Source organism: Castor canadensis, chromosome 1 (genome assembly GCF_047511655.1).
Source record: "Castor canadensis chromosome 1, mCasCan1.hap1v2, whole genome shotgun sequence".
Lineage (NCBI taxonomy): Eukaryota > Metazoa > Chordata > Mammalia > Rodentia > Castoridae > Castor > Castor canadensis.
This window is the reverse complement of record NC_133386.1, coordinates 195,462,519-195,490,148: the sequence shown is the minus strand read 5'-3', so window position 1 is coordinate 195,490,148 and position 27,630 is coordinate 195,462,519. Positions and strand designations below refer to the sequence as shown.

Below are 27,630 nucleotides of genomic sequence, written 5' to 3'. Positions count from 1 at the left end.
AAAGTGAATATTAAAAATTAAAAGAAGTAGAAGGCAAATGAACAAATACATCAATTATAGCTATAATGTGATCATTTATGAGGATATTCCCAGACCATTTACACTCAGTGTATCACAAGCACAAGTTTATCCAGTAATTTACCTAGATTGTGCACATAAATTTAACTGATTAAAATCTTTAGAACATTATTGCTATCCTTGAAACAAGTATCATGTCTGTTCATACAATGCCCAGAATACATGTTTCACAGAGCTTTAATTTAAAGTTAAACATATGTAGAACTCTGCTAACACAATGCTTTAAACAGGAAATGTCCTTAGCATTTGTTTCCCCCAAGCTTCAAAACTAACGATCACTCCATAGTAAATATATTTCATACATGTACTCAAAATAAAAAATAAAATTTTTGTAGTTCTAACACACAAGGCATAAGTTGAATCATGGTGGTATAATTTGCCTATTTACTCAAAGAATATTAAATCCCAACTCTGTTGCAAAAATTTGTTAGTACAGGTGCTACAAAGTGAATACATGATCCCTTACTCACTATGGGGTAAACAGCAAGCTCTACAAACCAGAAATTAAGTAGTAAGAACTGGAATCAAAGTGAATGTAGTGTTATTAAATCACCACAAAAATGCATATAATGTACCCAAATATCCAAGTGATCATGAAGTTTCTTCTTGTGAGTTGTCCATTGAGGTCAAACACAGAAGTAAAATATCTGAAAACAGCTATTGTTGAAAATAGTTAATTTCTACTTTATGTGGATACAATGACAGTTGCTATGTAGTGTCCATTAAAAATGTCACATCAATATCCTTCATAAACATTATGACAACCAGCCTCAAGATGACTTAACCATTCTCAGTCAGGTTTTTTGATTCTGAATATAAAGCTTTCTTTCTGCTGCACAACAGACTTGCAGAAGTTATAGCATCATTTCTGGAACTTCAGCATAGGCCTAAAAATGTACGCAATTCATGAAAAGCAACTGAGAGGAATGAATCCAGGTTTTATGCATCCCACAATGTCATTTTTAATTTTTATCAACAAAACTTAGGTGTATAAATGAATTTTACTGTGATATTTACATACAGGCATATAATGTACTTTGATTAAATTTACCTTATTCATATTACTCTTTCTTAATCCCATCCCTCCCTAGTCTTTTTAACAGTTTTTGGACATAATACCACATTATAAAGACAGTATTTTACCTCAAATAGAATCTTTGTGAATGCATTCTTGACTTCCTTGTTCCTCAGGCTGTAGACCACAGGGTTCAGCATGGGAATGATCATAGTATAAAACACAGATGAGATTTTGTCTGTGTCCATAGAATGACTAGAGTTGGGCTGTAAATACAAGAAGATAACAGTCCCATAGAAAATGGAGACTGCGGTAAAATGGGAGGCACAGGTAGATACAGACTTGCTATGTCCTGCACCAGAGCGCATCTTTAGGATGGTGATAAAGATGAAGATATAGGACACCCAGATAACTAGAAGAGCAAAAAAGATATTAAAGCTCCCTAAATAAACAAGAACCAACTCACTAACATGTGTATCAGAGCAAGAGAGAATCACGACTGCTGGAATATCACAGAAAAAGTGATGGACCACATTGGACTTACAGAAAGAGAGACTGAAAGTGTTACCAATGTGGATGGAGGCATTTAGGAAACCACAGACATAGCAGCCTATGAGCAGATATGCACATTTACTTGTTGTCATGGTAATGGTGTAATGTAAGGGCTTACACACTGCTGTATAGCGGTCATAGGCCATTAATTTTCCACAGTGGCAAAGGCTACAAAAAATAACATCTGAGCAGCACAGTCATTGTAGGACATGACCTTTTCTCCTCTGAGCAGCTCAGTCAAAACTGTGGGAGTGACGCTGAAGAGTAACAAAAATCCACCAGGGAGAAGTTACCAAGGAAAATGTACATGGGAGTGTGGAGCTGAGCGTCCAAGAGAATTAGTAGGATCAACTCCAGGTTTCCAACCAGAGTGATGACATAGATGAGGAGGAAGGTGATAAAGAGGGGAACCTGCAGGTCTGGATCATGGGTCAGTCCCAGCAGAAAGAACTGTGTCACTTCTGTTCTCCATCAATGTAATCTGAGAGTCAGTAGATCCTACATAGCCATAAGAAAAGGAACAAGAGTGACAATAAACTGAATTTAAACGAGAAAATATAAGTTTAATCTTTCATTGAGCAATAACTTGTACTTCAACATTTTGAAGAAAAAATATCAGGTCTGCAAAGCAAATTTGGTGCACTGATTATATACAGGGTTAAATACTATGGGATTTGAAGGACATTAATGAGTCACCTACACAATATAAAAGTTTTATAAATTGAAATGAACACACTTTAATAACATCTTGAAAATAAATTATGTGGATGTATCTATCTACCAATTCCCTTCTCCATGTTACTCCTCTCCCTAGAGCCCCCAAAGACAATTTAGATGTGCATTCACTGTCTCTTCTCAACAATATTATGAATTTAGTTGGTTCTTACATCCCTATAAAGTTGGAACACAAGAAGTTGGGTAATTTATTCACATTCCTCAAGCATTAATTGGCAATCTCTTCTTTGGACACATGAAAAAATATAACTCATGGAATGTGGTCCCTAAGTTTCAAGGACTACACTGAATTTAAATCAAATTGAAATCAACTGAATTTATAATTACTCTTGTCTCCTTTGGTTCAAACTTTGTGTTTTCACAGGGAACTTTGTATGTGATGGGTTGGATGGTAATGTCGTTTTCCGCCTTTACATCGTCCTCTTGTTGGATACAAAACAAACAACAAACCAGAAGAGTGAATGATTCTGTCAACTAGAAAATGATCCTAAAGGAATTAACTAACTCAGAATCACATTTTTATCTTTCCCCCACAAACTTTTGCTTATTACCACCAGCATATGTACACACGTTGACAATGATGTGGCTAACAACGTAAACTTTTGATTCTGCTAAAGAACAGTTTAAGGTTTGAATACACACGGCAAATCTCATGTGAGTGAAGTGGTGGGGTCACTGGGGTGATGAGAGCAATTCTGAGAAAAGGCACATCATCAGATTTTTTTTAGAGTTTTAAAATTTTAATTTCTGAGTATCTGTATATGTTCATCAACATTTCAGGGCATGAAATTCAAAACCAGCATTTACATAAATTAACACCCTTCTAGGCAGTTTTAATAAGTTGTAAAAAACAACATACTTACAATAGAATTTATGCACATAGAACAAATTCCTAAAACTAAAATACTCTGGAAAGAAATTCTTCCAAGCATTCTGTATCATAAAATACACATTTGAAGACAATAATTAACAGGAATTCACAAATGCTTATTTACTATTTTAAATTTCTGTAGCTTTGATAAATATAACCCCAAAAATGGACAAAAAAACTATAAAAATAAGTGCACAGCTCCAAAATGATTTTCAAAAAGGTATTATAAATAAAAATTCACTAGAAAATAAATAAAAACTTCTATGATTTTGTAAATTCAATAAGAGCTCTTTATATTAGTGATAAAAATAAGAGAAAAAATCCACAAAATTATACTATTATAGAAGTTCTTTTAACAGTACATTATTACTTGTCCTTTTTTGCTGATGATTTTACTTTTACTATGATTCAGCTGGAATGTTCATACTTCTCTTAATCTAGCAAATAATGAACAATGGCTGTGATTTCCAAAATCAGAACAATAGAAAAAAGTTTCCACGGGTACCCCTGGTCAGTGCCTGACACCTGTCAGCAAAAAGTAACATGATTTTTGTTGGCTTCCTTATTCAACAGGGTATAGAGAAGTATGTAGGAATTTTGGATTTGATGAGTATAAGGTTTCCACTTTCACCATGCTGATCCAATTTCTGTAATGGAATCTCTCTCAGCCCCTCAGCTAAAGTAATAAGAGAATCAAATCGAAGAATTTCAGCAGGGCATTCCCATTGTAATTTGTGTTTTATTGACCCATGTTTTAATCTGCAAGGGGTACCTCCTTTAGAATAAATAGCTGCAAATGTAGAAGGGGCTCCTGACTATTCACCAAAAGGGTTAATTGTTCTAGGATTAAGATTATAACTTGGTTGAGGATGAAGTTGTGCAGACTCTGGAGAACTGGTGGAAGAGGAGGATTTGCTTCTTTGAGCTGTAGTCCTGTGTTTTATTTGTGCACTGCAGGATGCCCTTTGATGACAGTTACCTGCTACTCTGTTTCTCAAATGTACCCTTCCAGGGCACTCTGATTTTACACTCCTAAGACCAGTTTAGGATCAGAGTTCTGAAAGTTTAAAAAAGAGGAAGACACGGGGAAAAAAATGGAAGGAAAAAAAAAAAGAAGTTAAAAGAGTGTTGTGGGTTTTAAATTAAGGCTACGAAAGCTAGTGTCCAAGGACAAGGAAAGTCAGGGCCCTTGCTCTAGAATCATTACCAAAGGGTACGGTGGCACTGGCAACAGAGCATCAAGCAAGCCGGGTTGAGGACAGTGCAAGGCAGGATTTCTCCGCCCACAGCCCAGGACTCCACGATCTGCAACGCCACTAGCCCAGGTGGGGCTATGCCCGGCTTTCTGTCCACCAACAGCCACAGCCCCCGCCATTGGCCGCCGAATTTAAGGAGCATCAGCAGATATTCTTGACAGAGTTTAGGTTCGAGGAAAAGCTGCATATTAGACCTACCATTTACAATCTAAAAGTCATTGATCCTAATCTAAGTTACCCAAACATATTTCTATCTGCAAAAAAAAAAAAGACTGTAGTAAGACTTACTCTGAAGTGTTTTTGTGAAAGTAAATATGGTAATATAAAAGACAATAAAATCCAGTGTTGAACACAGCATAATGAGTTCTGACTATGAGGCTGTTATTATTGGCATGAAATCATGCTCTTTATGATGTTTTAAGTTTAATTTCATTAACATGTATTAATTTTACAAAGGGGTTTCATTGTCTTAACTACAAATTACATACGATGTACTTTAATAAAATTCACTTCATCTCCATTACCCTTTTTTGCTACCTTCCCTCTTTATGATGGTTTTATGGAGGTGAATGCCGATATGTAGGACTTCAGTTGCATGTGAGTTTGAATTCTGGAAGTTTCCCTCCCCAATATACCTTGCCTTCTGCAATAGTGCTGCTGAGATTGTCTTTGTCTCCAGTGTTTTTCTGTATCCTTTCTCTAAACTTTGACTGCAGCTCCTGCAATTCAATGCAAGCCACTCTTCCTCAAAATCCTTCTTGGAAATCCATATTTTCTTTTAGGCACAGGAGTGCATTGTTATTAAATTCATTCTTTCTTTAACTGCTGCCATCCCATAGCCAAATCACAGAAACCAAAGCATGAAGTTTCCAGTTCATGGACTGTCTTTAACTCAAAGGTCTGTTTTGTAGGAAAATCCATTTCTGGAAATGTTTTATTTGGTTATGTTGTCAACTAGTTACTGAATTTTAATTTTTTCCTTTGTTTTGTTTTATCATGATGCTGGGTCTTGGTATATTGCTCACACTAGCCTTGAACTGCAAGGCTGAAGGGATCCTCTTGCCTCAGCTCCCCAAGCACCTAGGACTACAGTTGTGTGTGTGTGCCTCCACAGTCTGATGCATTCTTTGTTTGAGTTGAAGCCTTTGGAAGGAAATCCTTCCAAAATTAACTAGTATCCCCTATCACCTTTCTCCTAAAAATTTGGCATTTCAGTACTTGAGTCTGCATGTGAAGACATTGTGTTGGCCAACCATTAACACACATGGAGCACTTTTAGCGTATTTGTATTTAAAGATCCCCAACAAATTATAAACTTTCTCTAAGAATGTGAGTGTGTGCATATTTGCATGTCTGATTACTTGTATGTGTGTGTATGTGTGTGTGTGTAAGGTAGATATTATTATCTCCTTACCATTAAAGAAATTTAGGGTTAAGAAAGTATCTGATCTTATAAATTTGTACAGACAGCATGAGACAGACTAAAAATTCAAGCCATCTTCAAGCTAAAGGGTAAAATGAACTTCAGAGTATATTAATTCATTTAGTACCCATTTGGAATTTAAAGAAGGATTATTTGTGTGCTTGGTTTTGTTTGCTAGGTTGTTTCTTCACATACAATCATAGGTAAACATATAAAAAGAGATACAATCTGCAGTTAAGCAATCAGTTGTTCATGTTTTTGGAGAAATAAAGATGATGTGTTCTGAAAATATCTACACACCCTATAATGGATGTTTTGACATTTGTATTACCCGACTCACTTCAGTTTTTTAATAAAAGTTTTAAAACATCTCTTTCTCCTCCAAAATAACTCACAGTTAAGTATATGCTGTTAAGCCTCGTTGATTTTACTTGAATTACACTACTCACTCATTAACAATGTTATGGAATATAGACTCTTACCATTTTCCTGGAAAAGAAAGATCAATCCAGAGGTCTTAAAATCATCCGTAGACTGCTATGTAAGTAATCTTATCAGAGTTCTCTCAGGCAGTGGTCAAACATTTCCAAGTTATGTAAGGCAGAGAAAATGCAGGAAAGAATACTAATATGAATCAGTTTCTAAACCTACCATTAATTTTGTATGATCATGTAGGAGTCACTTACCTTCTCCTTATTTGCATAATAAAATGATAATTTATTGACTGAAACTCCAAGTAACGAATAAGAGAAGTCTATAAAAGATGTTATGAAGAGTCTATTAATTAAAATCTGTAAGTGCAGTTTTTATTCTTGTCGTTTTTTTCTGACCATGGGTGAAGACCCATAGCAAATCCTCAAGTCAGAAGAGGACTTGTGTGTACTAACAGTGGTAATCATTCAAATGAAGAAATGACATTCAATAGTGTGTGGGATACAATGCAACCCTCTACAACTGTGTGACCTTCACTGTTTTAGAATTTAGAAGGGCAGGTCATGGATCTGGAGAGAATTACAGAGACTTGGAGACCTCTGGAGATTTCCCCATGAGAACATCTGCAGTTCTCATCCACTTTCCTAGGGAGGAAGAAATTAAACTGTCTGTGGGGGTCAAACTATTAATTGTAGAATACATACTTTTTCTGTATTGCTTGTTATTTCTTGTTTTTCAAAAATTCTCTAATTAGTAGTTTATGTACAACAATGCTGATCTTTTATTTAAATGTACATAGTATTTTGTCTAGTCTGTTACCATGCATGTAGTACTCAAATCACCTATACAAATTCGTCTGAGCTTCTCTTAGATAACTTTTTCTCCCTTACTGCTCATGAATTCAGAAGGTGTTTTATGCAAGTAATTTTGTGTTCGCTGATTGTCCTTAACTATGTCCTAAATATAAGGTCTTAGAATCAGTCTAATCACTTATTTGAAGTCTACACTTAATTTGATCCAAGTGATATTGGAATCCTTATTGCAGAGTAGTAGCCCAGCCTGTGAATGTTACTAATTGCTTTTTTTTTTCATGATTTGAGGAACATTGTGTAGTTTTAGTGTTTGGTGATTATAAATAAGGCTGATCTGATCTTTTGTCAAAGTTTTTGTATAGACATAGTTTTTTAATCTCATTTTCCACATTTATTGCAGTGAGGTTGATTTGTCAAATGATATATGCTTTTTAAAATTTGAATAAGAAGCTGCCCACAATTTTCTCAATAGCCCTTAACTAATTTAAACTCACCTCAACAGTTCATTCAAACGGTTCCATTTACCAATATTTACTATTGTAAATTTTTAATTATAGTTTTTATTTTACTTTCATTATTGCTAATTCTGTAATAGAGCTCAATAAATATCCTTAGAATTTTCAATGGTACTATCGCAGCTCTGGTCAGGGAATGAATTTTTCTGAAAAAAGAAACAGCATTATTTTTTCATGGGGCTCCCAGTTTATGAGACATCATTAACTCAAAGATTTGTTGGCACATTTCAGTTTGTGAAATATTTTATTTGAATATATTGTCATGTACTAACAGCATTTTAAACTTCTTTCTTTGTTTTGTTTTGAGACTGGGTCTTGTTTCTTGTTTCTTTTCCAAGACAGAAGTGATCCTCTGTTACCAGACTTTCAAGAAGCCGAGACGACCTGTGTGTAGACCACACTATGCTAAATTTGATTGAATTAACACCTTTGGAAAGATAACCTTCCAAACTAACTATTACTTTCCACCATTTTCCCCTAAAATTTTGGTATTTCAGTTTATGAGCTTGTACATAAAGACATTATGTTTGCGACATGTAAATACACATGGTCACTTTGATCAAATACTATGTGCACATGTTTTTGTATTACTTATTATTTCTTGGTTTTAAAATTATTATAATTAATGCATAATCTATACATAGTAATTTCAACATTTAAAATTATAGTTATAAGAATTTTGTCTAGAGTTTGTCATGTATCTGTTACCAGAACCACCTAAACAAATATATCTAAGCTTGTCTTTGTTCACTTCTCTTACCTACTACCCATGGTATCAGTAAAGTATTTTTATCTTAGCAGTTTTACCTTTTCCAGAGTGTCTGTAACTGTATCCTAGAATGTACAGTTTTTGGTTTTGATATCTATTACTTATTTAAGGTCCACACACATTTTCACCTGGGTAATATTGGAATCTTTTTTAGGGCAGAGTAGTATTCAACTTCATGAACATCATAAGTAATTTTTTTCCAATCTCCAACTAGGAAACATTTCTATTGATTTCAGTATTTGGTATTTATAAATAAGGTGGATCTAACATTGCTTAAAGACTTGTGTGCAGAGATAGGTTTGCATGTTATGGGGATAAATACCTGGTAGCTATGTTGGTTTGTCAAATATTACGTCTCAACTAATATCTTAACCTTCCCTGTTTCTTACTTCCCCCAGTCTCTTTTCCCTTCTTGGTTGACTGTCTGCTACTTTAAGGCTGTCTCTTTTTTAAAAATTCTTTTTTCTTTTTCTTCCACATATGAGAGAAACCATGTGATACCTGTCTTTGTGAGTCTGACTTATTTTGCTTAACTTAATGCCACAGCACTACACAGGGTGTCACGGTGGGAACATTGTAGGAGAGGCTTTTACCAGTTGCCATATGATAAAGCAATACCAGTCCTAGGATATACTCAAGGGAATGTTAGTTAGGCTACAATAAAAGCACCTGCACACCCATGTTTATTATAGCACTATTCAATGCCCCACTATTGATGAATGGATTAAGAAAATGTAGTATTTATACACAATGGAATTTTATTCAGTCACAAAGAAGAATGAAATTTCGTCATTCGCAGGTAAATGGATGGAACTGGGGAACATCATTTTAAGTGAAGTTAGTCAGGCTCAGAAGGCCAAAGGCTGCATGTTCTCCTGATATGTGGAATATAGACCTAAAGCATATGCAACACTATTATGAAATATAAGTAACAATGAGGGAAGGCTGCCCACAGAAGGGACAGAGCAAGGGAAAGAAACCAAAAACTTGAATGAGGTTGATGTGCTCACTGTACAGTAGTGAATATAGAAATCTTAAACTGACAAGTGCCACCATGGGAAGTGTACTAAGGAGGACTGAAGAGTACTAGTAGAGATGAACCAATTGGGGTTGTAATACATATATGCATGGAAACAACACAAGGAAACTCCCTGTGTAGTTATCTTTATCTCAAACTAGCAAAAACAATATGTTTCTCTTTTTATCTTTTGTTTTTTTTTGTACACAATCAGAGAACAAGAGGGCGGAATAGGTTGTGTGGGGACAGGGGGACTGCACTGCTGGGAGGAGGGAGGTGGTAGGGAAAGGGGCAGGAGGATGAATATGGTGAAAATAATGTATACACATGTATGTAAATGCAAAATATGTTGAAACTGTTCCAGGAATTGGGGGAGGATGAACAAGAGCAGTGGAGGGGTTGAATTCAAGTATATGTTTGATACATTGTATGAACCTTTGTAAATGCTACAATGTACCCCCACTCAGCACAATAAAAAAGAAACAAATCAGTAACAAAAAGACGAATAGTATATAATTTCACTCATATGAGGAATCTAGAATAATCAAAATCATAAAGAAATAATGTATAGTAGTGACTGGCTGGGGTTGGTGGTGCAGGAAATAGGGAGTTATTAATCAATAATTTTAGAGTTACAATTTTCTAAGATAGAAAGAGTTTTGGAGATGGATGCCTGCACAACAATGTGAATGTACTTAACACCAGTGAACTGTATACTTAAAAATAATTAAGATGGTAAATTTTATGTTGTTTGTGTTTTACTAAAATAAAAACAAAGCCAAAACATAAAAAACCTCAGTATCTCCAAACCACTGCCAGTACTACCACCACCACCACAACAACAAATGGATAAATGGATCATATCAAATTAAAAAGTTTCTCCACATCAATGGAAACAATTACCAGAATGAAGAGACAACCTACAGAATGGGAGAAAATCTTTGCAAGGTATTCCTCTGACAAAGGCTTAACAGGCAGAATACATAAAATGCTAAAAAGTAAACATCAAAAGAATAAATAACCAACTAATAAATAGGCAGATAAATTGACCAGACAGTTCTGAAAGTAGTAGAGGGTGAATTTGATCAAAGTGCATTATATGCAGGTATGTAAATATCACAATGAACCCCTATATAGAAGTAATTTATGCTAATGAAAAAGAAAAAAAAACCCAACCACCTTGTTACATCCAAAAGAGATTCCTCTTCAGAATTTCTCATCAGGAAACCATGACATGGCCAGGCACTGGTGGCTCACACCTGTAATCCTAGCTACTAAGGAGGCAGAGATCAGGAGGATCTAGATTTGAAGCCAGCCTGGGAAAATAGCTCATGAGTTTGAAAAACCCTTCACAAAAATAGGGCTGATGGAGTGGCTCAAGGTGAAGGCCATGAGTTTATGCCCCAGTACCACAAAATAAATAAATAAATAATAAATAAAATTAAAAAGAAACCATAAAATGTGGTATGGTGACATATTTAAGTTTTTAATAAAAACAAAAGCCCCAAATCTGACAAATTAGCTATATTCAACAAAACTATCCTTAAAATATGTTGATAAAATTACATAATTATTAAAAGTAAGAGAACTGTCACCATAAATAGAGATGTGAGTACACTATCCCTCAAGGAACAGCATTAACATCTCAGTACATTCAAGCCCTTAGCACATACAAGTGTGAGGTATTGAAACTTTCTATTTTCTAGTGATAACAGGTTAGACATGGACACATATTCCTGTGAGTAGATTTTGTATAGTATTGAACTCCTTGAAGATCAAAAGCAAAAACATGAATAATGAATTTCATATTAGCATGTTGAGTGTAACTTATGTTTTTCCTGTAACAAATATTGTCCTGTTTCAATTCTACACAGAAATTCATAATTATTTGTAAATTCTATAATTTATGTTTAGTTGTAATTATGCTAGCATAGCAAGATAGGAATTCTCTAAATAATTTTAGATTTAATGTTTCTTTATGAATTATGACATTATACTTTTATGGGTATCACTTGCCACTAAATGAGACATCACTTCTCCAAAATTGAACTCTTACAATAGTAGTGAAAGAGTAAGGAAATTAGAAAATTTGTATTCTAATACTCAGATGAAATACAAATTATGATTATCAAGTATTTTATTAGTTGGGGTCCTCCAGTGAAACAGAATCAATAAGATATGTAATATAATATAATATAATATTATATAATATAATATGTACTTACACACATTCATGTATGAAGGAGATTTATTATGTTTATGGGCTCATGGTTATGCAGGTTGAGAAACCCCTTGATGTGCTGCCTACAAGCTGGAGATTAAGGAAAGAGGGTGGTTAATTCAGTATGAATTTGAAGTCAGAGAAGGGAGGGGAGGTATGGCTAGTGTGAGTTTGGGAGACCAAAGACCCAAGAGTCAGGCAAAAATCTGAATATCTACATTAAAGAGTGAAAGAAGATGGATGTCCTGGCGAGAGAGAGAGAGAAGACAGAGACACAGAGAAATTTCCCTTTCTCCACTCCCTGTTCTATTTGTGTAAGGTCTCATCTGATTGGATGATGACCATTCACACTGATGAAGGTAGATCTTTATTAGGTCCTCTGCTGAAAATACTAGACTTTCAGACTTTTGCTAATACCTTAACAGGCACATATGGAAAAATGTTTTGCCATCTACCTGGGTATCCATTAATCCAGTCAAATTAACACACAAAATTAACCACCACAAGTAGCCATATTACATATAATTCTGGAAAGTTTGCTTCACTCTGTATGTGATATCACTTCACACCCACATGCATTCCTCTGTTCATGATTTGCATCGTGGCACTATTTTACTTATATTTGCATTGACATGTCATAGAAAAAAAACACATAAAAATTATTCTTTTTGTTTGTTTGTTTTTGGAAACCTTATTCCAAGATATCTTAACCACTATAATTTTGGTATTTATTTCTGTACATTATGTTTACTTTTTCCCAGACAACACAAATTTGAACAGGAAAAGAATTTAACTTTATTGTAGACATTCGATGTAACTCAGCACATGCAGATCTGAGGGTTATAAATAAAGGAATTATATATCCCACAAAGTGAAAACAAAAATTCTACAGAATATTTTGCCTCCAAAACATCAATGCACTCTTGAGCTTTAATAATGCATTCTTGACCTCCTTGTTCCTGAGGCTGTAGACCATGGGGTTCAGCATGGGGATGATCATAGTATAAAACACAGCTGCAATTTTGTCATTATTCATGGAGTGAGTGGAGATGGGCTGTAAATACATGAAGATAACAGTCCCATAGAAAATGGAGACCGCAGTGAAGTGGGAGGCACAGGTGGACACAGCCTTTTGAAGTCCTACAGCTGAGTGCATCTTTAGGATGGTAATAAAGATGAACATGTAGGACACCCCGATAACAAGAAGAGCAAAAAAGACATTAAAGCTCACAACATACAGAAGAATTGCTTCACTAACCTTTCTATCAGAGCAAGAGAGAACCATGACTGCTGGAATTTCACAGAAAAAATGATGGACCATATTGGATTTACAGAATGAGAGACTGAATGTGTCCCCAATGTGGATGGACGCATTCAGGAAACTAATGACATAAGAGCCTGTGATTAGCCAAACGCACACACTTGTTGTCATGGTGATGGTATAATGCAGGGGCTTACATACTGCTGCATAGCGGTCATAGGCCATTGAGGCCAAGAGATAATTTTCCACTGTACCAAAGGCTGAGAAAAAGAACATCTGAGCAGCGCAAGAATTATAGGAAATGACCTTGTCCCCCAAAAGGAGCCCAGTCATGACCTTTGGAGTGACAGCTGAAGAGTAACAAAAATCTGCCAGGGAAAGGTTACCAAGGAAAATGTACATGGGAGTGTGGAGCTGAGAGTCCAAGAGAATCAAAATGATCATCCCCAGGTTTCCAACCACGGTGATGAGGTAGATGAAGAGGAAGGTGATAAAGAGGGGAACCTGTAGGTCAGGGTCACTGGTCAGTCCCAACAGGATGAACTGTGTCATGTCTGTCCTATTTTCCATTAATATTATCCCAGAATCTTGAGATGCTCTGCAGCTGTGAGAAAAAGGGAACAGAACGATTAAAAACTAAATTAAAATAGGAAAATACAAGATGTGTTCTTTCATTGTCTCTATAACTTGTAATTCTAGGTTCCACAAAATAACTATGAGAATTAGAATTAAATTGAGTGCATCAATTATGTACAAAGTTACACACTGTCAAATCTGAGAAATATTAACAAATCACAATTTAAAAATTTTACATCCTTGTTGTCTGAGATGTAGACAATGTAATCACCTGATGAAAATGACTTCCCTGGATGTATCTATCTGCCAATTCACTTGTGTTGAACACAGCAAAACTTGACATTTTCTTTTTGCTCACTTTTCAGAAATGCTATAAAGAATTTCATTGGGAATTCACTATTTTCTTCAATAGTATAATTTTGATTGGCTATTACCTTCATGAAAATTATTAAACTGAAGAGGTTGAATAATTAAATCATATTTGTACACTTTTAAAATGGCAATCCCTATTCCAAACCTATGCCAATTTTTAACTCAGGTTGAGTGATTCCTAAATCTCAGGATCTAAACTATATTTAAATCAAGTTGAATTTAACCACATTTATAATAATTCATTGCTTCCTTTGGCTCATATTCAGTGTGGGGTTTCACATTGAGCTAATGGAGTGATTGATTGGGTGTAATTTCATTTTTCTCATGATCTATTTACATGACTTTGGAGGTTAAAACAAACAAACATCTAGAAAATAGAAATAATCCCACTTTCAATGACAAAAGTCCTAAAAAATTAGCAAGCTCTGAATTGTATTTTTAATTTCCCTACCCTAGGTTCACTTGATTGTTATTAAAGAACATCCATATATATATTGATATGGTTAGTTTTAAATCCATAAACTTTTGATTGGGATTAAGATGGTGTATCTTTGATATGTCCTAGCACATCTGTATGAATAGTGGTGGTGGTAGATTACTGGGGTGGAAAACATGTGCGACTTGCATAGGCAATATTCTTTGGCAGTACCAGAGTTTGAACTCAAGCCCTATGCTTGCTAGGCAAGTGGTCTACCACCTGAGCCACAACTTCAGTCACGCATAGGCAATTTTGAATGAATGCATGTCATCATATTTAGCAGACATAGAGCCAAGGATCTTGGAAAGTAACCCATATCAGTCCTATCTTTTACTACCTACCCTGGAACATTGTTGCTAATCTAATTTCTGTAAATTTCATATTTCCACCTGCTACATAAATCTGGTAACAAGATTTACTTTGAGGTGTTGTTATGAGAATTAAATAGGATAACACATGAAAGATGATAAAATTCTTTCTGTTAAGCACGGTCTAATGGGTATTAACTATCATGTCATTTAGGGTGGTATAATAATCTTCATATTTTGATCAAGGTCAATTCTGATATCCAGGGACTCAGTTATGGTTGAGTGTGAATGCTCATTCAAATTTTGGTGCTCTCTGTTTCCTAGTCTGTCTTTACTCCAAATGTCTGAATATTTCTCTTGCAATTCCATCCAGCCAGTCTTTAAGCCAATTCATCCTTGGAATTCATAGAGTCCATTGTCCTTAAATCTCTTTCTTTCTCTTGTTAGTTTGTTGACATAGCCAAATCAAAGAAAGCCTTGGAGGTTAATGTTTTTCAGCTTTCTTTACTTCACAGATTTGTTTTGGTGGCATGTTCTGCATTGAAAAATGTTTTATTTGAATCTATTCTTATGTAGTAACACTATTAAAATTTCTTTATTTTAATTGAAAGCTTTGGAATGATATCCATCTAAACCTATCTAATATCTCCTACCATCTTTCTCCTAAGCTATTGCAACTTTAATTTATGAGCGTGCCCTAAGACATAGTGGCTTCCAGTCCTAACACACATGGTCACTGTTAGCATGTACTGTTTTACAACTTATGATACATAAATTATGTGTGCGTGTATATATATATATATATATATATATATGTATATATATGTATTTGGAGTATATGTAAGATAGGTAGTATTATTATTATTAGTCTATTAATAATGAAACTGACTATTTGAGAAGTATAATCATCTAAAATTATGTAAGTTGTGAGAAAAACTCCACATTCAAGAATTAAAGATACCTTCCAAGAATAAGCATGAGATAATGGCAAATAGGTTGACACGTAGTTTAGGGCACTTAATCCATTTAGGAGACTTTGAAGTTTTGAAAAGGATCATTTCACTATCCTGGGTATTTGTTTTTGTTTGATTCCTTATCTCTGATGAGATACAAGTATATAGTGAATAAGGCAAAGTCACATTATCAATCAAAGTATCAGCTATCCTGTTTTTGGTTCTTTCTTTTTTTTTCAGAAGATGAATTATTTATTTATGAATCATTAAAACTCCTATGATAGACATTTAGACATTATAAGTGATGCTAATATTTATTGCCTCAGCATTTTAGAATGGTTTATAAAAAGATAATTCTATTTTCAGGTCCCTGAAAATAGAATGAGTGTAGGAGTATAGGTGGCCCCTACTTTTACATGTGTTATACTTCTCACTTAAATGTTTCCTTCAATAGAAAGAACAATTAATCTAGAATGGTGAGTTTGAAATAATAAAATCAGCCATGAAATGTTGCATAACTACTTTTAGAGGAGCACCTTCCAAGATAGTGGTTGCAAGGTTTCAACATTGACAAGGGAAAAATAGAGAAAAGGACATTAACATGGATCAGATTCCAAATATATTGTTAATTCTTTCTGTGCATTTGGAAGTCACTTACTTCATCCTTATTTTTAAGATATACATGACAAGGTTATCTCACATAATTCACAGACTATGTCTGTAAATAATGAATAAAAGAATTTTATAAAATAACTCATGTGGTTATCATTTAAAAGTTCACCAATGTGATTTTTATCTTTGAATGCTTTCCCTGTCTATGGATAAAGGCTCATAGCAAATTCTCATCCTGTATCTACTTACAATGATCATCATCCAGATGACAACATGATATCCAAGGAGAATGGCATGCCATGTGTCCCTTTTAAAATGATGTGCTGTTGAGTCATGTCAATTTCAGAGGCCAATATATGGGGACATGGAGAGAATTATAGAGACTTGGAGGGCTCTGGAGATTTCCCCTGTGAGAGTATCTGGTGCTCCTCATCCTGCTTTCCTAAGGAAGAAGCAATTAAGATGCCTGTAGGGATTAGGCTGTTTACTAATTTTAAAAAATTAATTCATTTTCAATTGACAAATAAAAATATACACATTACCAGAGTACCACAAGAAGTTTCTATACATGTATACATTTTTTACTGTAGAAATCACATTAGCATGTTTATTTCCTCAAACATTTATCATTTCTTTATGGTGAACACTTTTAAATTTTTTGAAAATCTTTCAAAATCTGTCTAGGTTTTAGAAAAATACAGTATGTCATTGTTATCTATAGTCACCCTACTTTGCAATAACATGGAAGAGCTTCTTGCTTTTATTTAACTGTAACTTAGGATCCACCAAAGGGACTTTCCCAATTCGTTCCTCCCATTCCTACTCTCTTCACTTCTTGGCAACACCCACTCTTAAAGTTTCAGCTACCAGGAGATGAACATTTTTTTCCTTTGCAGTTATAGCACATCTGCACTAATTATTGTTTTATAATTATTATTTTTATTCTGCAAAATAATGGGTTTATTGATATTTATACACGTACATACAATGCACTTTGCTAATTAAAAATTATATTACATGTACCAAGGAATTTCAATGTGATACTTCTGTAGTATGACCTTCTCTATTACTCTTTCTAACTGCTCTTGCCTTTCCTTTTAACACTATTTAATGGGTTTCATTATTCTATTTTCATACATGCCTGTAAACTACATTGATCATACTCATCCCCCATAACACTATCCTTTTGCCCTCTTCCCTTTAAATGGTTCCTCCCTGAGAGTCCCCACTTTATATTTCTGTCACTTTGTTTCATTTTTTAAGGTCTAGACTGTCATGTGAGAAAACATTCCCTTTTTATCTTTCTGAGTCTGGCTTATTTTGCTTAACTTGGTGATTTCCAATTTCATTCATTTCCCAGCAAATGACATAATTTCACTATTCTTTCTATTCTTTACAGACGAATAATAATCCTATATAGGATTACTACACATACATATATAATATAAAATATGCAACATATTATATGAAGCATGATTATTTATAATAATTAACAACATACTACAATTATATATTATATAATAACATTATATATGAAATATTCCAAACTGTGTTTCCTTTTCTTTGGATTCTAGGAATTTTTTTCAATTTCACCTTTTTTTTCCCTCTGACAAACCATTGCTTATTCAGTAGTGTATTGTTTAATCTCCAGGTGTTTGGATATCTTCTATGATTACTTTTATTGTTGATTTCTAGTTTTATTCATTATTTATTATGATCTGTTAAAATACAGGAGGTTATTTTTTATATTTGTATGTTTGTTAAGACTTGCATGATATCCTAAAATATGCCCTATTTTGAAGAAAGATACATGAGCTACTGAGAAGAAAGTGTATTCTACAGCTGTTGTATGAAATATTCTGTTACATCTTTTGGTCTATAGTATCACTTAATTTTTAAATTTCTTTGTTTAATTTTGTCTTGTTGACATATGTATTGGTGATAGTGGGATATTGAGATCATCCCCTATTACTGTGTTGCAATCTACTCAGTGCTTATAAAAGCACTCCAGTGCTCTTTGTTTTATGAAAGTGTGTGCTGACATCTGGCATGCATGTATTTACAAGTATTACACCATTTTGAAGGGTCATTCCCTTTTTCAATATGAAGTGACCTTCATCTCTTCCAATTAATCTTGCTAGGAAGTCTGCTTTGTCAGAGATTAGTATAGCTACATTTGTTTACCCTTGGTTTCCAAAAGTAATGACTTTTACTTTAAGTCATTCTTTGGCAACAGGTTCATTTACTGTAGGCAATGAATTGTTAGGTCTTATTTTTTAAGTTGAGTTTACTAGTCCTTTAATTTTTGGCAATACTCGGATTTGAACTCGGGACCTTGCTCATAGTAGGCAGGTAGTCTTACCACTTGAGCCAAACTCTCAGCCCTTTTGGTTTTGTTTAGTTTTTAAAAGCATTTTATTAGCATATTTTTGTTGTACAGGGGATTTTTATTTTGACATTCCCATATAAGCTTACAAGGTAACTTGGTAAGATTCACCCTCTGTATCATTCTCCCTCATCCCCATCCTCACTTCTTAAAACAGTCTTATTTTTCTATTTTCAAATAAGTATATTAATACACCAACCATACTCATCTTCTCCATCCATTCCCCTGTTTACCACTAGTACCCACCCCCAAATAGGATCTGTTTTATACTCATGTCCTTCATCTTTTAAACTACACTTTCATTGTTCAGAGGGGTTTTAATGTGATATTTCACACAAGAATCTGTTTCTTTAGTCAGATTAAGCCCCTCTGTTACTCTGATCTTCCCATCCACCAATAACCTACTCCCAGTGTATTGATCATGCTGTCTTCAAACACAGATGCAATGAATTCTGATTAACTACTCGCTATCAATCTCTTTTCCTTTTCTGCCTCTTGCTAATCACCTCAAACAGTTCAACTATTATAAACATGTTCTGTATATATGTATATACAATCATTTATATATTTGTGTACACCTTTATCTTTTAGGTCTAATTTCCACACACGAAAGAAAATATGTAGGCTTTGTCTTTCTGAATCTGTCTTACTTTGAATAGCATTATGATGTATGGTTTCATGCATTTACCTACAAATGACATAATTTCATTCTTCTTTATGGCTGTGTATATATACCATTGTATATATATACCACACTTTCTTAATCAATTCATCAGTTGTAGAGCATCTGGGATGTTTTCATAGCTTGGCTATTGTGACTAGTGCTGCAATAAACTTAGGTGTACAAGTGCCTCTCCTGTGCCCTGACTTGTATTTCTTTGGATATATTCCCAGGAATGATATCACTGGATCACTGGCAGGTTTATTTTTAGTTTGCAGCAGTAATTGGTACTGTTTTCCATGGGGGTTGTACTAAGTTACATTCCCACCTGCCAGTGGGTAAAGTTTCCTTTTTCCCAACATCCTCACCAGTATTTGTTGCTTGTGTTCTTGTTGACAGCATTCCAACTGGAATGAGGTGAAATTTCCATGTTGTTTTGATTTACATTTCCTTTACAGTCAGGGATGCATTTCTTCATGCATTTCTTGGACATTTGTACTTCTTTTGAAAATTATCAGTTCCTTTTTTCATATGGTTGGTGATTCTTTGGGAGCTTTCAGTGTATTCAGCTTGTTAATCTCTTCTCAGATGTATAGCTGACAAAGATTTGCTCCCATTTTGTAGGTTGTCTATATGGGTCTATTTCCTTTGTTGTGCAGAAGCTTTTTATTTGAGGCAGTCTCATTTGTCAATTGTTTCTCTTAATTGCTAAGCTACTGGAGTTCTGCCTATATGTTGTGGCATTTTACTTGTTCTATTCTGCAAGTTTCAAAGTTTCATGGCTTATATTAAGATCTTGATGCACTTTGAATTGATATTAATAGAACATCAGAGACAAGGATCTAGTTTCAGTGTTCTGCATGTGGAGATCTAGTATTCCCAACACCATTTATTGAAGAGGGTCTCTTTTCTCCAAAGTGTGTTTTGGACTCCTTTGTAAAAAATCAGATGGCTGTAGCTGTGTGAATACATGTCTGAGTCTTCAATTTTAGTATATTGGTCTTCATATCTATTTTTGTGCATGTATGGTGTATATATACAAGTGGAGAATTATTCAGCCATAAAGAAGAAGAAAATTATGTTATTTCTTAGAAACTGGATGGATCTTGAGATCATTGGGTTAAATGAAGTAAGCCAGACTCAGCTCAGTTAGACAAATACCACATGTTCTTTCTCATATGTGGAATCTAGGCACATAAATACAAATAAACTAAAAAAATAGTCATGAACAAAGATGGAAGACTATTCGGGAGGGCTGGAGGGTAGAGGGGGAAAGGGATGGGGATGGAGTTAATAAGCTTTATTATATGCATGTATGGAAATGCATATTGTAACCCATTATTTTGTATAATTAAAAACAGAATTGTTACAAATTTTTGTGTGTCTATTTTTATTCTGCATCTTTGCTGATGTCATTTATTATTAGTTCCAACAGTTTTTTGGTGGAATTTTTCCAGTGTTCTTTATGTAACAGTATGTCTTCTGCCACCAGTGACAATTTGTCTTCCTTTTTTTCCCAATATGAACGTCTTCTTCTTTTGTTTGATTGCAGTAGCTAGGACTTTGTTCAGTATGATGAATGAAAGTGATAAAAAAGAAAATTCTTTCCTTGTTTCTGTTCTTGGTCTGAAGGCTTTCAGCTTTCCCTCATTCAGGGAAACATCACCTGTTGGCTTATAAATAGTCTTCACTAGGTTGAGTCACATAATTTCAATACTTAGCTTGTTTGGCAATTTTTTTTTCAGTACTCAAGCTTGAACTCAGGGCCTTCACTTTGAGCCACTTCACCAGCCCTATTTTTGTGAAGGGTTTGTTGAGATAGGGTCTCTTAAACTACTTGCCTGGACTGGCTTTGAACCGCAAACCTTCTGATCTCTGTCTCCTGAGTAGCTAGGATTACAAGTGTGAGATAATGGCGCCTGGCTTATTCAGTAAGTTTAAAATTGCAAATTGTTAAATTTATCAACAACATGGTTTGTTGATAATCCCATGGTTTTTGCCCTTTTAAAAAATTCATTTGCGTGTGTTAAGACCTCCTTACATCTCTGGGATAAATTCCACTTTATCATTATGAATAATCTTTCTAATACATTGTAGTATTTGGTTTGCTAGTATTTTGCTGAGGGAAATCTTTGTTCATCAAGGATATTAATTCATAGTTTTCTTTCTTTTTGTTGTATTGTGCTCTTTCTGCTTTTTTCTTTTTTAATCAGAGTAACTGTGCCCTCATACAATATGTTTGAAATAAGTCCTTCATCTCTTGTGGTTTGGAATAACTTAACAAAAATTTCTATCAGTTCTTTTCTTTTCCTTTTCATTTATTCATATGTGCATACAATGTTTGAGCCATTTCTCCCCCCATCCCCACTCCCTCCTCTCCCCACTACCCACCCCCCGGCCCCGCTTCCAGGCAGAAACTCTGCTTCCCTTATCTCTAATTTTGTTGAAGAGTGAGTATAAACAATAATAAGAAAGACAAAGCATTTTTGCCAGTTGAGATAAGGACAGCTATACAGGGAGATTCCTAGCATTGCTTCCGTGTACAAATGTGTTACATTCTCAGTTGATTCTTCTTGAACTCTCTAGTTCCTGATCCTCTTCTCCTATTGACCTCTATTGCTTTAAAGTTTCTGCATTAGTTCCTCTGCATTGAGGACATCAAATACTATCATGTTTTTTGGGTTTCTTACCTATCCTCACACCACCCTGTGTGCGCTCACCTTATCATGTGACCAAAGTCCAACCACATGCTGTATTTACCCTAGATCTAAAATTTGGATATGAGGGAGAATATATGATTTTTGGTCTTTTGGGCCTGGCTAACCTTGCTCAGAATGATGTTCTCCAGTTCCATCCATTTACTTGCAAATGATAAGATTTCATTCTTCTTTAGGGTTGAGTAAATTCCATTGTGTACAAATACCACATAAAATTCCATTGTGTATAGATACCACATTTTCTTGATCCACTCGTCAGTAGTGGGGCATCTTGGTTGTTTCCATAACTTGGCTATTGTGAATAGCGCTGCAATAAACATGGATGTGCAAGTGCCTCTGGAGTAACCTGAGTCACATCCCTAGGAGTGGGATTGCTGGATAATATGGCAGATCTGTGTTTAGATTTTTAAGAAGCCTCCAAATTTTTTTCCAGAATGCTTGTACTAGTTTGCATTCCCACCAGCAGTATACAAGGGTTCTTTTTTTCCCACATCCTTGCCAGCGCCTGTTGTTGTTGGTGTTTTTAATGACGGCTATTCTAACAGGGGTGAGGTGAAATCTTAGTGTGGTTTTGATTTTCATTTCCTTTATGGCTAGAGATGGTGAGCATTTTTTCATGCATTTTTTGGCCATTTGAATTTCTTCTTTTGAGAAAATTCTGTTTTGTTCAGTTGCCCATTGGTTCATTAATTTTGGGAGAGTTTAGTTTTTTGAGTTCCCTGTATATTCTGATTATCAGTACTTTGTCTGATGTTCTATCTGTTCTTTTAATGCTTTCTGGAACTCAATAGATCAGGCGTGTGGTCTGGGACTTTTCTCTGATATAAGACTTTTTATTACTGATTCAGTTATGTTACTTGTTATTGGTCAGTCATATTTTCTATTTTTTTCATGATTCAGTCTTGGTTGGTGGATGTGTCTAGGACTGTGTTCACTTTTTTCTAGCTTATCAGATTTGTTTGTGTACAGTTTTTCATAATAGTCTTCTTCTTCTGTGTTTCTGTGGTGTCATTGTAGAGTTTCTCTTGTCACTCTCTCCTAGCCTATAAGGTTTTTTCTGAGATGCCTGCCATGTTCCATATTCAGACATCCATATGTATTATGTGTTTCTTTCATGTTGCTGCCTTGAGAACATTTTCTTTTCCTCTCGCTTTTGAGAGCTTGATTGTGACATGTACTGGGGTAGATTTGATTGAGTTAAATCTGCTTTTAGATTTCCTTTATCTGAATATTTTATCCTCTGGTTTTCAGAAATCTTCTGTAATTATTTCTTTGCATAAGATTTCTATATATTTGGTATTGTTAAGGCCCTTTTGCATCTCAATTACCTGAATATTTGCTCTTTTTATAAACCAATATTATTGTAAGTTTAATTCACTCATTTTCTATTTTATTTTTACTTTTCTAAATTAAGTAACATCCCTTTAAGCTCAGTAAATCTTTCTTCTCTTTGACCTGCCTTACTTTGATGCCTTCTATCGTGTTTTTAATTTCAGAGAATGTGTTTTTAATCTCAAGTATTTCTATTTGACTGTATACATTGTTACCATCTCTCTTTTAAGTTTCTGTTTTAGAGCATCGAATCATTTCACTCTTTTCCTACACTCATTGGGTTTTGTTCAAATGCCCAGTGTTTTAATTTGTATATCTGAGCTCACTTCTATGCTAATTACTGTTTCTTCAGTTACTGCCACCTTCTTTGAACTTTTAAGTGAGGTCATGGCTTCCTTATATCTATTATGCTGCTGGTATGCAATGTCATATGGGCATTGATAGAATAGTTATTTATCAACTTTCAATGAGACTCCGTATTCCCAGAAATTTAAGCAGTCTGCTTATTTACTCTCAGCCTATAATTATCTCCTCTATTTTAGCACTGGATGATACCGTGGTTCAGATCTACCAGGAGCCTGCTGTTGTTGCATTTTCACTGTTTCAATACTATATGGAAATTTCGGTTCAAGTTTTCTCTAATCTACATTTGGTGTTCTATTTAACATGACATATCAGAGTGTCTAGACATTTTAGTCAACCCCAACAAGCCTTTCCTTGGTGACATGGTTGGCTCTGTGCTTTAGTAGTAGTCACCAGTTTGTGGTCAGTTACTATAGGAGTCTGCCTGGTTCTGGGAAGAATCACCACGTATGGACCAGCTACTGGCCCCTGTCCATTTGTTGCCACTAATGATGCAATTATGTGTTCCACTCTGCTGCCAAAACTAGCAGAGTATTGGGGAAATAGCAAAGTCTACACTGCTGTAGTTAATATTTAAAATTATCATGTTTTTTCTGTATTAAAATTATAACATAGCATATTATTTTTAGATAATGCTTCACTAATATAGAAGTTCATCTTACAAAGGAAGTGCTGACAGAATATATTTATTGTCATTTAGAACAAGAACACAGAAGCAATTATACATCTACACATTGATCTTTGGATGTATCTTAATAAATGTGAATTCTCCAGTTCCATCCTTTTTCCAGAAAATAACATAATTTCATTTTTATAAAGGTTGAGTAAAACTCCATTATGTATCTCCACCACACTCTCATTATTCTTTTGTCTGTTGATGGTTACCTAGGGCAATCATAAATTTTGGCTATTGTGAATAGTGCTGTGATAAACTTGGGTATACAGGTATCTCCATGGTAAGATGATTTTGATGCTTTTGGGTATATACACAGAAGGGGTATTCTGAACCATATGGAAATTCTATTTTTAATTTTTTGGGGGGAACCTTGAAACTGATTTTCATAGTGTGGCTAATTTACATTTCCCACAGCAGTGAGTAAGAGTTCCTATTTCTCCACATCCTCACCAGTATTTGTTGTTACTTGTTTTCTTGACTATGCCATTTTGACTAAGGTGACATAGGATATCAATGTTTTCTCTGACTTGGGGAAGCTAAGAAAAAAACAAGATAATAAAAAAAGGATTACTAGGAAGGTATAATGGAAGGGGAAACAGTGGGTAAGGATGAGGGACAAGGAAGAGTAATAGATGGGGTGTGCGATCAAAGTATATTACATGCATGGTTGTAAGTAATTTAGCCCCTTAATTTTATATCTTGATGTACGTAGATAAAAAGCTAATTCTCAACCTTTATTAAAACGCACTGTGAATTTAATTTGTATTTTCATAAAATATTATTCTGTTCTTGAAATGCAGATTGAAGGAAGAAATCTGGTGTACTTCAAAAACTGTTGGTTTGTTAGGTGCTGATGGCTCACACCTGTAATCCTAGGTACTCAGGAGGCAGATATCAGGAGGAGCATGGCTCAAAGCCAGCCCAGGCAAATACTTTTTGAAACCCTATCTCAAAAAAACCTATTACAAAAATAGGACTGGTGGAGTGGCTCAAGATGAAGACCCTGAGTTCAAGTACTGGTACTGAAAAAAATAAACAAAAAAACAACTATAGGTTTAATATAGGTCCCAATAACCTATTACATATTTTATGAAAATCTAGAAGACAAGACTCAGAAGCTGCAAGTATGTAGAAATGATAAGATACAGAAATGCTAATTAATTTGGTAAGTGCATGCTCTATACATGTGTTGAAATGCACACTAACTGGTACCATTAACACATGTTAATCAAAAACAATAAATTGAAAATGTTCTCAGTATGGATATAAACATTAAAATATACACACTTTAAATGCTTTAAAATTTAAAATTATAACCATAGCATTTTAATAACTTCATATATTGATTCCATTAAACAAATCAAATTATTGACACTAACAATGTATTGTTGGACACCAAAATAATTTTAACAACAGACCTGTGTTACCTCTGCTTTGAATAAATTTCTCCATACATAAGTGTGTGAGTTTCACGATTTTCTTAAGTATGATTTATGTGTTTGCAGTGCTTATATGCATGTGTGATTACATGTGCCCATGTGGGAGTTCAGATGAGCATGGCTATTTGCAAGAGTTTTTAAAATCAGAATTCTATGTTCAAGGGTAATATTTTTAAAAACATTATTTCTAGGTATCTTAATATTTAAGGCTTTGGGCTAATAATAGCAACAAGTTAGAGATAGGTGGAATGGTAAATATTTTCTATATATTTGTTTGAGGTGCTAGAATTGCCTTATTACAGATATGTGTGATTAAAATATGAATTATATAGAAGATTTTGCTTTCTCTGCAGCCTTTTTGAAGGCATTCTTAACCTCTTTGTTCCTCAGGCTGTAGACAAGTGGGTTTAACATGGGGATGACCATAGTGTAGAACACAGATGCCATTTTGTCAGTATCCATGGAGTGACTGGAGCTGGGATGTAAGTACATGAAGATGACTGTTCCACACAAGATGGAGATTGCAATGTGGTGAGAAGCACAAGTGGAAAAGGCCTTCTGTCATTCTTCTGATGAGTGCATCCTCAGGATGGTAATGAATATAAACAGGTAGGAGATAAAGATGATGAGGATAGAGAACAGGGTATTGAATCTCACTATAGAAAAAATAACCATCTCACTAATGGAGGTGTCTGAGTATGAAAGAGCCAGGATAGGAGGAGCATTACAGAATATCAACCACATTGGACTTGCAGAACGAAAGCATGAAAATATTCCCAGGATAGATGGCAGCATTCAAGAAACCACAGATATAGGCGCCCATGGTCAGACAAACACACATATTTGTGGTTATGATGGTGGTGTAATGCAGAAGCTTACACACTGCTGCATAGCAGTCATAAGCCATGGAAGACAAGAGGAAACTTTCTACAATGACAAAGCCTCCAAAGAAAAAGAACTGAATGATACAAGCATTGAGAGATATAAATTTTTCTCTTGTAAGGAGACCTTCCATCACATTGGGAGTGACAGCTGAAGTATAACCAATGTCGACCATGGACAGGTTATTGAGGAAAAAGTACTTAGGGGCGTGAAGATGAGAGTCCAGCAGGATCAATCCACTTATTCCTAGGTTCCCAGCCAGATTGCTGAGGTAGATGAGAAACATTATAAAAAGTAGGGTCTGCAGTTCTGGGTCATCAAGTAACCCCACAAGAATGAACTCAGTCACTTCTGTACTGTTTTCCATTGGCAATTATATAGCTTCTTTGTAGAAAATGAGAAAAGAGAATTAGAATGACAAGTACAGGGAAGACTTTGCAGATATTAGTAATCTCTGTGCCTTATTTCAGTTTCAAAATAACTTCTTTCCACAAGTTCTGATCTAAAGCATGCTATGACAATAAAATGCAACTTTAAATTAGTGCTAGAACATAGAGTGCCCTACAGAAAAGGATCTTGGAGATGATACATCTAAATCCTTTAACTCTACAGATGACTAAACATAGGTGCACAAAAATACAAAAGTTATGTGAGATCATGAAATTAATTATTAACTGGAAAAGGTCAGGAAAATATTGTACTTCCTATTAAACTTATAATATAACCTATTATATAATAGCTCAATATAAACTATTTTTACATTAAAGTAGAATACCATTATTCTAGTAGATGACTTCTATTTGTTTAGTAGTTTTGCTTTTGTTTTCCTTTTGTGGTGCTAATGATCAAACTCAAGGCTTTGCCCCTGTTATGCATGTACTCTACAACTAATCTCCATCCCCAGTCCTACAAACTAC

General features: G+C 34.7%; 1 protein-coding gene and 2 pseudogenes across 1 annotated transcript; all 3 read right to left on the bottom strand.

Annotated features, from left to right (window-relative positions):
- Positions 1-932: 932 nt before the first annotated feature.
- LOC109674992 (olfactory receptor 5B2-like) lies at positions 933-4,626 on the bottom strand (annotated as a pseudogene).
- A 7,957-nt stretch (positions 4,627-12,583) lies between these two features.
- On the bottom strand, positions 12,584-13,531 carry LOC109674991 (olfactory receptor 5B3-like). Its single transcript, XM_020151842.2, has one exon. The coding sequence runs from the start codon at positions 13,526-13,528 to the stop codon at positions 12,584-12,586; it is 945 nt and encodes a 314-aa protein (XP_020007431.1). The 5' UTR covers positions 13,529-13,531.
- A 12,624-nt stretch (positions 13,532-26,155) lies between these two features.
- LOC141422231 (olfactory receptor 5B12-like) lies at positions 26,156-27,080 on the bottom strand (annotated as a pseudogene).
- Positions 27,081-27,630: the final 550 nt, after the last annotated feature.

What these genes read in the sequence shown, in the direction of transcription:
- LOC109674991 (XM_020151842.2), bottom strand. Translation starts at nt 13,528, where the DNA reads ATGGAAAATAGGACAGACATGACACAGTTCATCCTGTTGGGACTGACC.